We start from the raw sequence: 15,255 nt of genomic DNA, 5'->3' as shown, positions 1-15,255 counted from the left end.
GTGGGAGCTTATTTCACAGAAATTACTTTAGGATGGGGGCTTATTCAAAGGTAGGGCCTTTGTGAGACTTAACAGTATATCTTTCTGCCTGATGTTTGCATTAAAAGTGAGACTCATCAAAAGCTGCAAATTAGAACCATTTGCTCTGCCTTGACTACCACCACAGCAGAATTTGTATTCTAAAAGTGGCCAAGCCAGTAGAAGGATATCACAAACATACCTGTTTAATTGATCTTGATATACCTTGCAGAGTCTCATCTTTAAAAAACTCTGCAGAACTCAACATTAAGCTTGCTGGTCCAGCCACACTGCCTCTTAGCTTCTAAAACTGAGCAATCATTCATAAGTAATTACAAATATTTGTGGCACAAAAACCAACTACAAATCAGGCTGTAAATCCCAGGGGGGATGGGGGGGGAACTTGAATTAATGATGGCTGTTACTTATGTTTGCAGAGTGGTGTCAAGTCAGTGATTGTGCCTATGGGGGGATTGGCCCCAAATATTTTATCCACCTCACTCCTTGAATAAATCTCAAAAATAGTGACTCCTTGAATAAATCTCACAAAACATGAAAGAAAAATAATCATTTCAGTCGCCATAAATCTTGACAAATCCACAATACACATTACATGCCTTTTTATAAAAATCCTAACTCAAAAGCTAGGTCCTAAAGTTCCTAATTTCTGGACCTAAAATTGCTTTACCAAGATTTGGATAATAGCTTCTTAATTTTGACTTTAGTGACATGAAAATAGCGTAGACACAAGAAAAAAAGAAATTCTGAGTTTTGCTTAAACTGTATCTAGAAAACAAGGCCAAAAAGACAAAGAGCACAGAAAATAACTTTTCATGACCTATCATTGGAATCCAAAATTAAAGTCGTTTTGTTTGCGCCACATTTACAAAACATTAAAATGCAACGATACATATAAAAGGGTTAAAGCAAGAAAAGATAAATTTCCAAGGCAGAGGCTTCAGATTTGAAATAGGAAGTTCATAGGGACTAGCATTGCCTTCTTCCTCGTCTCACTGTGGCCAGCCTAAGCTAAGAACTATGAAACAGGGAATTATGCATTCTTATTCATTAACGGTCTTTTTATCCAGTTTCTACATTGAATAGATATCGCGTTAATTCCTGATTATCATTTGCAATCCTGCTGTCATTTGCAATTGGGCTGATTTTCCTGGCATGCAAGCAAGCAAGGTTCTGGCCTACCTGTTGAGCTTCAGTCATTTGTAAACACTGCAAGCCTTTTGCGGAAAATGCATTTGAAAAAAGGTAATGCTGCAGTGCAAGTGTTAATCTGCATAGTTCTAACGCACCTTTTCAAGCTACTTGAATGAAGTACCGTCAAAATTCTTGAATATATCTGAATTAACGTTACACCATATCAGCCAGGCTCGTGACGCACGACAACACATACAACAACAACTTCAATTACATTTGGCGCTGCGTGACGTCACTTGGCCTTGCTCGGTTGTTTGGTGTTTGCTCCTTCGCTCGTTTGGCTGTTGCCCGACTGATGAAGGACCCGCGCCACGGATCCTAGGCTGGAGGGGCCATCAATGTAAATAATATTCCTCCAGCCCTCATTGTAGCAAGCATTTTGCTTAGCCTGTTGAATTGAACTGAACTGAACTGAACTGAATTGAATTGAATTGAATTGAGTTGAATAGCTTAGCACATAGATTCAATAAAAATATGATTTCACAATGAAATATAGAAATCAATCCGGTTTGCTGTAAAATCTTCAAACCGCTGCTTGTATCTAGTAAATGAGTACACCAAACATTTAACTGTCATTGATACCAACAAATTTGTTGTAAAACGATTCATGAGCATTTTGGCACTAAAAATGAAGCCTTATGCATTCTTTTTTAAGAAATTTTTCTGAGGATAACATATCAGAGTTCAATGTTCAATTGTCATTAGTTTCCAGATATGAGAGTTTTTTAGAGCAAAATGACCATGAGAGTAGAATGGGATTCATGGAAAAGGTAGCTTTTAATGCGGTTCACCTGAGAACATGTGTGAAATAATATCCTCAAAATAATTTATTGCAATATAGATCCAAATTATTCTAGCCTTTAATGGATGTCTTAAGAACTCAATTCTAATTAGATACAGCACTAGAAAATAATTCTTTGCTACCTCGTCTCTAGACAGGATATGCTTTCATTCTTAGCATTTATCGAAACAGGCTCTGACTTAAACTTCCATCTTGATTCAAGTATACTTTGGACATATGGACATAGTAGACATCTAGGCTGGGAGAGCTGCAGCCCTTCTAATCAGGCAACATTTATCGCATTTCTGGCTCCATTCGGGTAGTTCTATCTCAACGAAGCAATAATATTCGGGCAGATCCATATATTCATCGCTAATACTACTCTGGTGCACTTATTTTAATGCTGTGATTGTACAAATAGACGTTGGAAGCATATATAGGCCAAAAAGGCACCTCTATCAGCTGCCTGTAGGCATATTACCTCTGTTTCCAAAACATTGAGACATGTGTCCCATTTGCAGGTAAAATCTAGATTTCTGAACATTGGAATTTCAAGGAAGACCTAGTTTTAACAGTTTTTAGAAATCACATCGTTAATTTCAATTGAGGTTGACAAGAGGGAAATGAAGAATCGTCCTACCCTCCAATATCTTTATCAACTTTTCCCTGTCCCTTGCTTGATTTTGAAAGAAAGTGTGAAGTTTAACTTTGCTTTTCATAATATTTTGATCAGAGGCGTGATTTTGCCTAGAAATGAATTTGGCTGTGAATGCTTAGATTCGAAAACAACAAAAACGACAAAATAGGTTTCTTATCTTCACTCCAACAATCAGCTGATTTCATTTCCTTGTCACTTAAATATTCTCAACCCCTCTTATGGAGCAAAGTTATGCCAAATTGTAGGAAAAGAAATGACTAGTTGCAAAAAGCATGCGGAATATATCCAGCTGAAATCTTATATTAACAACCTAAAACTTTCAAAAGGAAAAGCAAACGTTCCGTTAATCCAAATATTTAGAAAATTCTAGTTCAGCTTAAAGAAGCGGGAGAATTATTCCCCAAGATCTACAAAAAAACCGTACGAGTAATCCTAGCCCATACACCACAAATCTTTATGACAGTAAAATTAAAACCAAAGTTTACCTTAGGATGGCAATAGTTTGCTTTTATTTGGATGTTTATTTCTGAATACAGACCCGAGAATCCGTGGTTCGAGTCCCTGGTATAACCAAACTTTCACCCAGAGTGAGGAGAGTCGCTAGCTCTCTGTAATTCCAGGCGCAGGAATCACGAGGTGTGGTCACATCGAGAGGCAGAACCAGGGCACTTTTCGATAAGCATTAGCTTCTCAGTGCCCTAAAAACTACCTTAGGATGCTAGGTAGAAGCAAATGCATATATAAATATTTTGATGTCATTAATAGCCAAGCTCGAATTTAATCAAATGTGTGTATCTGGGACTTTCATATTTTTTAAGCTTTGTTGATATTGCAACTTTAAGTAAAATAACAACAAATAAAATCCTATGTCGTGAGTGCGTTCTCAAACATTCCATAATGTAACGTCAGATTTCATTCCTTATTTTACCCAAAGTATCGTTGTAGATTTACTTAGCAAACTATTTAGGCTAACAAAACTTTTTGCACCGTGTATCGGAGAATCGTGCTTCAAAACAACTAAGATAAAGAGTGCTCCCAATTAAGTGATATGTGATTTGATCCTTTCATCAAAAATCTGCTCATTCCTGATCTATATCCTCTATTCATGATATTGCTAATAATATCTACAAGTCTCTTGATGGTTTTCCTGCTAATATCTACATGATCTCGCCATGATACTGTTGATAATGCCCATACGATCTCTCCATGATATTGCTGGAAATAGATACACAATCTCTTCATGAAATTCCTGATAAAATCTCAATTTTATCTTCCTGATATTGCTAGTAATATCGACACAATCTCTTTGTGATAATCCTGATAATTTCTACATGATATCTTTTTTTTATCCTGGTAGTATCTAAACGATATCTATATGATATTCCTGATAATATCTACACTATCTCTATATATAATATTACTGATAATATCCAAACGATCTCTATATATGAGGTTCCTGATAATATCAACATGACCTCTAAAGGACATTCCTGACAATAACTACACGATCACCTCACGATATTCCTGAAAGAATCCACGCGATCTTTTTTGATAATACAATGACAGCTATATCTTGATATCGTATAATTAAGGAAGGAAGCAATATATTTCATAAGGTTTCTCTTTTTCTACTGACTTATCTCGATTCGGCGGTTGCACCAAAATCTGAATTTGTTGATCGACTTTAATTCGAAAATCCACACCTAATTGAATCCATACATTTACTCTCGTGGAAATGTAGAGTTAGAAGTCAAAATTGACATTAATTTTAAGCTCTCAGAGTTTCAACTCTTTATGAAGAAGTGCAGATGAATCTGCAAACTGTTCAATGAGTTGCTCGTAATCAAGTGAAATTTGTTCTCTTTGCTTGAAATTATCAATAGCAATAGCAACTGGCTGACTGATAGTGGAGCGCAGCCTTTTCTTAGCAATATGGCTGCTGCCTGAATAATCTTTCACAGGAAACCTGGGTGCAGCTAAGGCCATCACACATTTTTACGAAATATAATATGGGTATGCTGCTATGTTCACGTTGTGCTCACTCTTTTTTATCTGAACTAGTTAATTTAGGTATAAGCTGCATATTCTTAATTTTTGCCCAAATATAAGGCTGGATTGTTCTTGATTTGTTCTTAAATTATTAGGGTGTAAGCAGTGCGATTGCTAGTTTTTTCTCTCTAGGGAGGTGTTCAAGCATTATTTGCCAACAAAGTGAGTGAGATAACCTCCACTTGACGACAAGATTGAATATTCACCGAAAAGCACCCATACATGCCTAAAAATCCTCGTTTTTGGGATAAAATGTTGTTCAAAATTGCATTTTAGAGTAGCTCCGCCTTAGATTGTTTTTAATTTGTTCTCAACTTTTGACCAATTTTGATGCTTGTGTACTTATAAAATTGTTTTTGCAAATAAAAAGAGCGTAGGTACAAAGTTTTAAATGCGGCGGGTATGCACAGTTGGCAAGATTATACCCTTTTTTGATACAGGGTGTTGATGTCCACTTTGGGGTCATTTCTCTCTTTGCAAATCCCCACTTTGAAGTCACAGTTCTCTTCTCCATATGTTTCTTCTCTGAAAGCGTGTTCCTTGAAATCATCTTCTTTTTCCCGGATCTCCATTTGCACTACTTGTTGTTTTTATCTAAACGATATGCTGCTGGTAGCAATTTTCAAAAAGCAGCAATTCTTCTCTGAGCATTTCCAAGCTGACATTCGCTAAACAAGAAATCTTGAAAAGAAGGCTCTTATTGCTCTCCTGTTTCATCCTTGTGTCAAAATATCTTCTTGGCTCTAGCATTGTTATATCTTTATACAGATCTCTGGTCTTCGAGAACTTTCTGTCAATCACCTCCCATCTGAGTTTGAGGCTGTAAAAAGATGGTAGTGTTTACCTTTCTGTATTTTATTTTTTGTCGTTGATTTCAGTGCTTAAAGTTTTTTGAAGGCTTCTGAAAAACCACTTTCTGAAGAGCAAATTTTGAGAAATGCATAAACGTAACCTGAGATAATTTACTGAGATAAAGACATAGCACTTTAGTAGTCACAAGATTTTTATTAGTTACCAATTTATGATATAGCACTCTATAAGCTCTTCTTTCTATTCATCTATGCCAATTGAACAGGAAAAGGAGGAAATATAAGTTCATTTGTTCCACATGTTATTACATAAGTTACCTTATACAGAATAACTGCATGGGTTTACTTCAGATTCGGAAAATCTTTTAGCACAGGTGATCGATAAACGTGTTGAAGGTTATGTGATAATGAAGTCACGTGGAATGTTATTTGATTTTTCAAGCAATGGCTTTAAAAATACAATGCCGTTGACTTACTTTTAAAGCCAGCTAACCAGCAGCATAACATTAAGCGCAAAAATTTTCAGAGGATCAAATTCGCACAATATCCACAGATGTCTACTTTGGGTACCAGGCTCAATCGAGTGATTTATCATATTCTCTCAGACTATTCACTGTTACGAACCCTCCTTTGTATGTTTCTTTTTTAGGCCCCTCTTCATAGCTTGCTTACACTTTCCCGTACGCATGGCTAGATAGCATTTACGTATGTTTTGCTTAGTTTAGCGTCATTCAGCTTGTTTTAGCATACCTAGTCAGCGCTTTCCTTCCTTTCCCATCTTTTCACGTCGTACTTTTTACGTATTTTATGTCGTTAATGAAACTTACTCATGTTTTTCTTTTTACATTTCCTCTTGCCTTAAAGTATATTTATAGAGCTCGTAAAGTTTGAATTTTCAGAATGAGTTGAAGTGGCTCAAAGACGTTCGTGAACTTTCTGTGTTTGTGTTTAAGTTATACCTTTAGTCTTTAAGGACTACTGTTAGCAAAAGCGTGCGGCGGAATTTTTACAGGGATGGCTGTAGGATTTTTGCCCGAGTACAGAGACACGTATATATATTTGTGAGCCTGTTTGTGATGAGGAACTTGACATAGAAATATTTACATTACGAGTTCTCTTTCACCAAAATATCTAAAGTAAACATAGTCAGTTGAGAGTTGAGCAAACCAATCAGAAACATGTTTGGCTATCCTTATCAATTCTCCATTATTGTCTACTGTTCAGATCTAAAAGTTTGATCCAAGTTTCTCATGGATAAGGGCAGCAATGTATAATATTTTCCAATATTTTACTTAATATCACTTAAAAATACTACTATTAATTCTTGAATTCCACTACAAATGACCAAATGTATCAATCATCGCATTTGTGTCACTTTTCAGAACTTCGTTTGATAATTTCCTGTCGATGCTGAGTAGTGCCAATTTGCCCAGCCGTTCTTGGCCCATAGTTGATCTGAGATATGTTTCCAGCCGTCGAAGGCCATCTTTCAGCTGAGCAAGATGTTGCTGGAATCGTTGCTAGCAATGATATTGCTTCATACAGGAATGGCAGTACTTGACGCAAACCTTCTTGAAATATCTTCTGGACAAGCATTGCAGCATCATTACCATAAGATTCAGAATTGCTTTGCTTCTTGTAATTTTCAAAAACCATCTTATCATTTTTAAGGCACTCTTGCTCGATTTGATAATGCAACGATATTGACTCATAGCTTTCAGTCTTTGGGTTATTTGAAAATACCACGTCTGCCGAAGCACATAGAATTTGCTGGTCATTTTCTGCAAAGCGGGACTGTATTTCATCCATAGCTGTGTCAACACTTTTGCTCTGATGAAGCCCTGTATGCCGGGGCGAAATATTAGCCATCACTGATTTGTTTGTTTGTTGTTGTTTATTCTCGTCGCGTTGCGGTGTTAAACTTCTTAAACACCTTCTTCACAAGCTCATACAAAACCTTACCCTCTGTGTTTTCTGTATCGAAGAATCCAAGGAACGTTTCCTTTGTTGTGCCTTCAAATACATATCGAATGCAAATCGAAACTTGCTCCACCTTGTTTATATCGGATGCTTCATCCATGATGATGCTGTAAAATTTGCAGGACTTAATTTCTGTAAGGATCCTCTCTAAACTTGGTCTGACAGGATACCTATGAGCTCGTTTTGTATCGAAGGAGAGGTCCATTTTGCATGGGATTTGAGCTGACTTTGCAGCTTCCCCTTTAACCAAGGCAAACCTCGTCAATGTAGTAGTTAAAAAAGATTTCCTCGATTGATGTCAGATACCTCCCAAATATTCAGTTATGATTCTTCGTGTCCACGAACAGCAATATTTTGTCGTGCACCAAACACCATGCAATCAACGATAATTTGCAAGTACTGACGATTGCTCTCTACCTTTTCGGAGTGGAAACTGTCCAATTGACGCAGAACTGAGGAAGAATTATTCTTTGCGGCTTTATACAATTTTGTCATCGAATCTAGATGCTTTTCACTTGCATTATGTTTATTGAGTTTGTATGGCTTCTTCCAGTTGTTAAAAACAAATGAAATTCGCTTAATCTTGAAGATGCAAAACAAGTACTTTCATCTTTTCCTGCACTGTACGACAACCAATTATACGTCTTGTACCATTCAGGCTTGAATCTTCGTACAAAGTTCTAATGGAGAAATTTTCGTCCTGGGAACTGTCACAGCAGTGGCTATTGAGGACTTTCAAGGTCAAGTTCCTGATTGATAGTGGAGTCCAGGCTGGCATCTTGACTAGAGGTCTCATCGTAATCATCCCTTGTTAATGAAATAAACAACTCGATTTCTTTGTCACTTTTTTCATGGGCCTGTTCGTCCTTAGCCTGCTCTTCTTCGTGTATCTCTTGAATTACAGAATGGCATTGTTCACTATTAGTTTACTTTTGCTCTTGTCCGCTCTCTCCAGCAGTACACTTAACGGGAGCCTTAGACTTTGCAAAGTATCCATTCAGTAATGACTGTGATGCTTCCAGCATGGCAATGCATTCAAGATTTTGACCATTGTGCATGCTTCTCATGAGTGCAACCTTGTAGCCAGAATCAAAGACACTGTTACATTCTTTGCATTCAACTGAGTATCGGTATTTTCTGTTTCTTGTTGTCGAAGTCATGACTGTCAGATGAAATATTTGGCCCTTGTCAATTCTCTTTCTTATGGAGACTTCACAATACTCCACCACTTCAACTCAAATCTGAATTATCATTTCAAGTGAGCCCTATTTATCTGTTGAATGATTGTGTCTATAGATAGCATTACGTCGTTTTCTTAATTTGATATTCGAAACGATTGCGTCATTGCCATCAATATGCACACTGCTCATACTTGCGTCGCGCAGTTTCGTTAAGGACAGAGGACTGTATTGCAAGTCTATTTATGTCCTAATATCAACTTCAAAGTGAGCCCGGAGCCACAACATCAAAGTTCCTCCTGTGAGTACCATTGGGGGAGGATGCCGTTAAACCTTCGACTGTCAAACCATATTGAAAAGAAATCACCACGTTGGACTAATCTCCTTGGACAATGTTCAACCTAATTGAGTCCCATCACTTTCCAGTGTCATTTCTGCCCGACTATTTGCGGAGAATTTTGAAAATTTGCCCGACTGATATAGTTTTTCGAATACTGGAAACAACCACCCCCCCCACCCCCGGCCGGTACGCTTATGACTGTTAGGGTAACTAAAGTCTCACAACACACGGTATGTGACATCACAGCAAACTTGCGAAGGCTTCGACCAGATGTTCAATTTCCTTTGAATCGCAAAACATATTTTTTTAAGACACATTTTTTAGCTAGAAATACATACAGTTATTAGTTCTGTCCATCCTCGATTTTCTTAAGAATTTTTCGTTTTGAGACTGAATATATTGTTTAAGTATTCTTATCTTTTTTCAAATATGATATAGTTTCTGTGAAACATCACCCTCTCTTGAAGAAAAACTGTGTCTTCTATAAACGAGATATGTCAGTTCTGAAATTCCCTGTTATGAACAAAGCAAAACAGGCAACCGTTGAAAATGAGACACAAAAGTGAACTATATCTACCTCTAGTGACTTTGTACAGACGAAGATTTTAGATCAATAAATTTCAGTGCAATAGCTTGCCATGATTTGATATTTTTGTATTTACTTTTAAACTCTTTCCAGTAATTGTTATAATGGCACTCGTATTTTTGAACTTCTTCCATAAAGCTTGTTGTGAAGTTTTCAGCTATCTTGTTCTTGCTCTTGTCAAACACGCGGTTACAAGAAAATCTCTTATTCTTGAAGAAAAAGTTACTAAAGCGTGGGTCGTTTGAGTCGTTTGAGTCGTTTGTCGCTTTCCACTTGCAAAAATCATTCATGCGTGGGTATTTGGGTCGCGGAGGATAGAATTTTTGTCTATCTCTGACAACTGTCGTTTGAGTCTTTCGGGTCTTTTGGGTTGTTAGCAGGTATGTTTCCACTGAGTATTCTCAGTCGTTTGGGTATTTTCAACGACCCAAACGACCCAAACGACTAAGTGGGAACCAGGCTTTATAGAAAAAAGTCTGAGTCTATATTTGAAAACAAATTAACAAAAAGCACGTTTGAAACATCAAGTTCTGGATCAAGATTCTGAGCTGTGTTTTTAAGACCAGGAGGTATAAGTCACAGATTCGCAATACAGTTTTCAGTGTTTTGAAAACATTTTGAACGCTGTGTCGTTTTTGTTCAAAAACATATACGTGGAGAATTGCGTTACTAATTATCCTTAATTGCTGTACAACAAGTAAATGATAACTGTTTCTTGATGACATTTCCCACCATCACTTCTCAAAAGTCTTCTTTGTGCACCTCCAAATATTTACCTTCTCAGATTCCAACCATGATTGCTTTCAAGCCAACGCCATGCCATGTTACAGAGGTAATAAACATAATAATTCAATATTTGGCTCTTGTCATTAGCATTTCATTCATAATAGAAGCATGTAAGACTCCAAGGGGCTTTTCGCTCTTCAATATGAATAAATTTGGGCTTAGCGTTAGGTTTTCGTGTAAAGTATACATATTTACAGAGTTAGGAAAACATTACGGTCGCACGGCCTCTGACCGAAGAAAGGTCCACGAGAAACAATAGAAGCTTCTTTGACACACCCAAGTTACGCCCACTTTTTATTGTTTCGTGAAGAAGGTTTGCCTTCTGGGTTGTTTTTGTCTGAAGGAAGGTTAACAACTTTTCTGGACTCTGCATTTACTGACGAACTGATCTCAAAAGTGCGTTATAAATATCGGCATTAGTTCCCCGAAATGGATAGTAGATGTCAAGGCGTTTTAAGCAACTGGGACCGCTAGAATACAAAAGCGCTGTGACGGAATTAGGTGATTCTTGCCTCATTGGCGTAACCATTGCCATTCGTCCACAGGACCCTGACATACTGCAGTGCTTTCCTGAATAGGGGGTCTTACCCTTAGGCGTAGACCTATAGTTTTGTCAGATGTGGATCAACATTTGAATTTGATATATTGCTATCCGTAAGGAATTCATATAATCTGCAAGTTGTTTATAATGCATTTTGATCACAACAACTGACAAGTAAACAAACAAAATGTTTCTGTGAAATGGGCTCGACTCCTAAAATCACCCTTGAATGAATGAATGAATGAATGAATGAATGAATGAATGAATTAATTAATTAATGAACGAATGAATGAATTAATGAATGAATGAATGAATGAATGAATGAATTAATTAATTAATGAATGAATGAATGAATGAATGAATGAATGAATGAATGAATGAATGAATGAATGAATGAATGAATGAATGAATGAATGAATGAATGAATGAATGAGTGAATGAATAAATGAATGAATGATCGAATGAATGAATGATCGAATGAATGAATGAATGAATGAATGAATGAATGAATGAATGATTGATTGAATGAATGAATGAATGAATGAATGAATGAATGAATGAATGAATGAATGAATGAATGAATGAATGAATGAATGAATGAATGAATGAATGAACGAATGAATGAATGAACGAATGAATGAATGAATGAACGAATGAATGAATGAACGAATGAATGAATGAATGAATGAATGAATGAATGAATGAATGAATGAATGAATGAATGAATGAATGAATGAATGAATGAATGAATGAATGAATGAATGAATGAATGAATGAATGAATGAATGAATGAATGAATGAATGAATGAATGAATGAATAAATGAACGAATGAACGAATGAATAAATCAATCAATCAATCAATCAATCAATCAATCAATAATTTTTCATTATCGTGCATAGGTTTCTTCAGTAAGAGCCCACGTATATTGAGGTATCGCTGTAGTAAAAATGATAATCAGGGACGTCACTGTTCAATTGGGTGGTGGTGCAGGGCTTGGTGGCTCAAGCCCCCATTCATGGAAAATTCCATTTTAATCTTCAATGCATTTCTATGTTCTCGCAATGCTATTCTTTTAGGTTGAAAAAATATCTAGGTTTTTCTTGTTATGCAGTCTTGAAATAAAAATTGATTAGGATGATGTTTTGTGCGTATATCAACGGATATTTGTCAGTTGAGCAGCAGCCGAGCTCGAAAGGGGTCGTGGGGAATGTTAAAGTAGTTCAGTGATGTAGTGAATGCTCCCACCATGATTAGCGGGGAAAGGATTGAAAAAACACATTCTAAAGGTTGCCAAAAAATGCATCTAAATTACTTACACAATTGAATTTGATCAGAGGAAGGTCCCAGGCTCTTTGCCCTAGCTTTCTTTAATAATTATGCCCTATACTTGTAGTTGGTTTAATTTTGATATGACAATTGGAAAGGTCTTGCGAAGTTTTATAAGATACTTTAAATTCTCAAGTATGTGACGCGGTTTTAAACTGAGAATTGAGTTTGAAGGTGCAAGCAATGCGAAGGAGAAGGAGAAAGTAGAAGAAGAAGGAAAGAAAATTGAAGTGCAACAACGCCTTCAAAGTCAACGTCTTCAAACATTTTCTTTTTGAATGAACATAAAGATGCTGAATACTACAGCTTTCTCTTCCTTTATTTATCTGTGGCTTAAGATGAGAGTTTTCTACCTTGCGACTCTCCTAGCATCTTCCCAAAAATGTAATGAAATGGTTGGAGATTTGAGAAAAGATCGCCCCCTGTGATCTGATTGGAGATGTCAGACAAAATAAAGGGGCCCCCTTATGATCATATTCTCTCGGCCCCTTTCAAGGAACCCCAACGTCCCTGACGTCCCTGGCCGTTACTACCGCACAGTAACCAACCTGCCATGAGCAAAATCTCAACTTTCACAAACAAACCTAAATTTAAGGACGGCTTCTTCTCAAAACATCCTCTAACACCCCCAACCTTCGCACACCTTTGCAGATCACCCGATGGTGACGTTTCTTCTGCCCCTGATCATTGGGTCCAATTTTTTATTCGCGGCTTCACGGCCCCGACCCTTTTTCTACTTGCGGTCTTTGAATTTTGCAACGATTTTTCCGCGATTTGCAGCTCTACGCATAAGATGGGTTTGCATCTATGATGGCATACTGTCTTTCTGCTCTAGCAGATTGCTGCTTTTAGCTGGATTTTACATGGTTTTGCTGGAAGAATTTCCCAAGAATTTGAGCTTTTGCCCGTCTTTAGCTGCTCCCTGGCCGCAGACTTCCTTCCTCATCTGTCAGCAAATAGTATTTGATTGCAAAAGGCTTTACGATTCTGGTATGGATGGCGGATGTTGATCCACCATATAAATATTTCATGAGAGTGCGACTTGCACACATTTCTCGGGATTTTGATCAGCAAAGCACCTCCACTTGCACTAATCTGGGTTCCTTTCGTTGACATAAGCTGTAAATAGCGATAACGCATAGTGAAAGTTGACACGAAATGTCTAATACAATCATAAAATAAATGGGCATGGCGAAACAACACATACCAGAGTCAAAGGAAAAAGAATGATTTATTGCCAAAGGTGAGTTTTACTTTCGTGATGCAGGTTTTTCTCTATGAATCTTACTTTGCTAATCAGAGCCCACAGAATTATTAAAACAGACCATTTCCTGTTGTTGATATTGAATAGAAATTCGGATATGCTTTGCTGAGAATACATCGATCATAATTGTTGCCAGGTTAAGATCATCATTGATAATGAACGACAAAACTAATTTCTTCAATATCTGTTTGATATAAAAAAATGTCATGCTTAGATCACGAAACTTTTCTCTGATGATTTACTCACCTGTTATTGGGACTTACCTTAGATCTTATCGTTAATGTAAATTCTTTATCGCTGTCAACCAAAACAATATGCCGATGGCATGGGATAATAATTTTAAAGCCAACGTTTTCAACCTGTAGCATATTGAGTTTTTTAATTCAAAGATACCCCGAAGTTGTCGGAGCCATTTTTTCACGCTTCCTCAAGTTCAATTGATGAATTTCGTATGAGATCACCTGCTATGATAGGTTAAAAAACAGCCCAGTACCTAAAGCAAATCATTACGGTTTTAGCAAAACAACGCACAATTTTTGAAAACACATTATATATTCCTTTTGAAATATCAACATATCGTGCATTTGGTTTGCCAAACAGAAAACCGCGCACTCTGTTACTGTTTAAAACCGTCTTTGAACTCTGCAGAGTTTGTCAATCACTTAGAATCGTGCTTTTACTTTACTTTCGCTTACCATTCCCTTTGTTTTAAAGCATTCCCTTAAAATCAGAAAGCTTTTGGCCCTGGATTGAGAAAGCCCTCAAAGTGTCTCAAATCAAGCCAATTATTTTCGCTTTCATTCTGAACATCACGGGTTAAAACTGCCAGTTGACTAGAACAACAAGACCTGATGCTCTTTCTGCCCCGCTGCAATGATGGGTCTGTTTTGCTATCATCGTTAGTACTAAATTACAAATTGGATTGGAGATAATATTAAAATGTGTTTATAAGATGCACTATACGGTAGATTCTAAACTCTGGCACACATTAGATCGCCGTGGATTCTAGAGCCTCCAAAAAAAGGTGTTACTAAAAAGTAAATCAAAAGTACCATTTTTTAACTCGGTTTCGATGCCAAAGTAATTTTCCAAACGAAAAAATGTAAAACACCACAAAACACTCTAACGACAACTTTTTCGAATAATAAATCTGCATCAAAATTTCATCTTTGCATACACTAGGATCAGTTGCATTGTATACCCCAACACACGGACATGGACAGTTCTCAAACCTTTGGTTTTTTACGGAAAACCTTTCTACAAACCGCCAAGTTAAGCGTTGGCCAAGCTTACAGAAAACTGCCGGGCAAGCAAGACTTGTTCAGACTCATGCCCTCCCACACACACACACATGCACAACATGCACACCCACGGTAGTCTCGTTGCGAAACTGAAGCAGATTGCTTTACTAAAGTAATGCATTTTCAATAGACGCGGTCAAAGATAAGCGTGACATCAAAAGCCTGGTAGTGATTATAAACAAAAATGGTGAATAAGAAGTTCTAAATCTCGTCCTCACTCAACAAAGTCGAACTGATGCATTCTGAACATTTTCTTCATTGACAATTTTTTAGTCATAGTATCAAATCATAGATTTCATGTCATTGAGGAGGAGATTTACACATGTCTAGCAAGACGAGTGAGAAGTTGTGAGAGACCACGAGCGAGAGATTAAGTGAGGAGTCGAGCGAGGAGTCGAGAGAGAGTTCGAGTGAAAACTCTAAC

The 15,255-nt window shown here is 37.1% G+C and overlaps 2 protein-coding genes across 5 annotated transcripts in view; one reads left to right on the top strand and one right to left on the bottom strand.

Annotated features, from left to right (window-relative positions):
• The window catches only part of LOC135688540 (pleckstrin homology domain-containing family M member 2), a 30,336-nt gene extending 28,719 nt beyond the window's left edge, over positions 1-1,617 (bottom strand). The window contains exons 1-2 of one of the 3 annotated variants that reach the window (XM_089115767.1): positions 1,326-1,617; positions 221-328 (exon numbers count right to left, since the gene is read on the bottom strand). In XM_089115767.1, the coding sequence (XP_088971893.1) occupies positions 221-286 (66 nt within the window). In that variant the 5' untranslated portion in view covers positions 287-328; positions 1,326-1,617. Of the gene's footprint in view, positions 1-220; positions 329-1,218 lie in introns of all 3 variants that reach the window. The other 2 variants (XM_089115766.1, XM_089115765.1) reach the window with 2 other exon arrangements.
• LOC135688542 (adenosine receptor A2b) overlaps positions 1-15,255 on the top strand; it is a 31,521-nt gene that overhangs the window by 2,160 nt on the left and 14,106 nt on the right. The window contains exon 1 of one of the 2 annotated variants that reach the window (XM_065205439.2): positions 13,174-13,509. The exons of the other annotated variant lie outside the window; for it this stretch is intronic. The gene's annotated coding sequence lies outside the window, so the exon portion shown is untranslated. Of the gene's footprint in view, positions 1-13,173; positions 13,510-15,255 lie in introns of those variants that run through there. 2 annotated transcript variants of the gene reach the window in all.

The sequence above is a fragment of the Rhopilema esculentum genome, unplaced genomic scaffold (genome assembly GCF_057945365.1).
Source record: "Rhopilema esculentum isolate cy_ngs unplaced genomic scaffold, ASM5794536v1 HiC_scaffold_36, whole genome shotgun sequence".
NCBI lineage: Eukaryota > Metazoa > Cnidaria > Scyphozoa > Rhizostomeae > Rhizostomatidae > Rhopilema > Rhopilema esculentum.
This window is presented reverse-complemented; position numbering and strand designations above follow the sequence as displayed.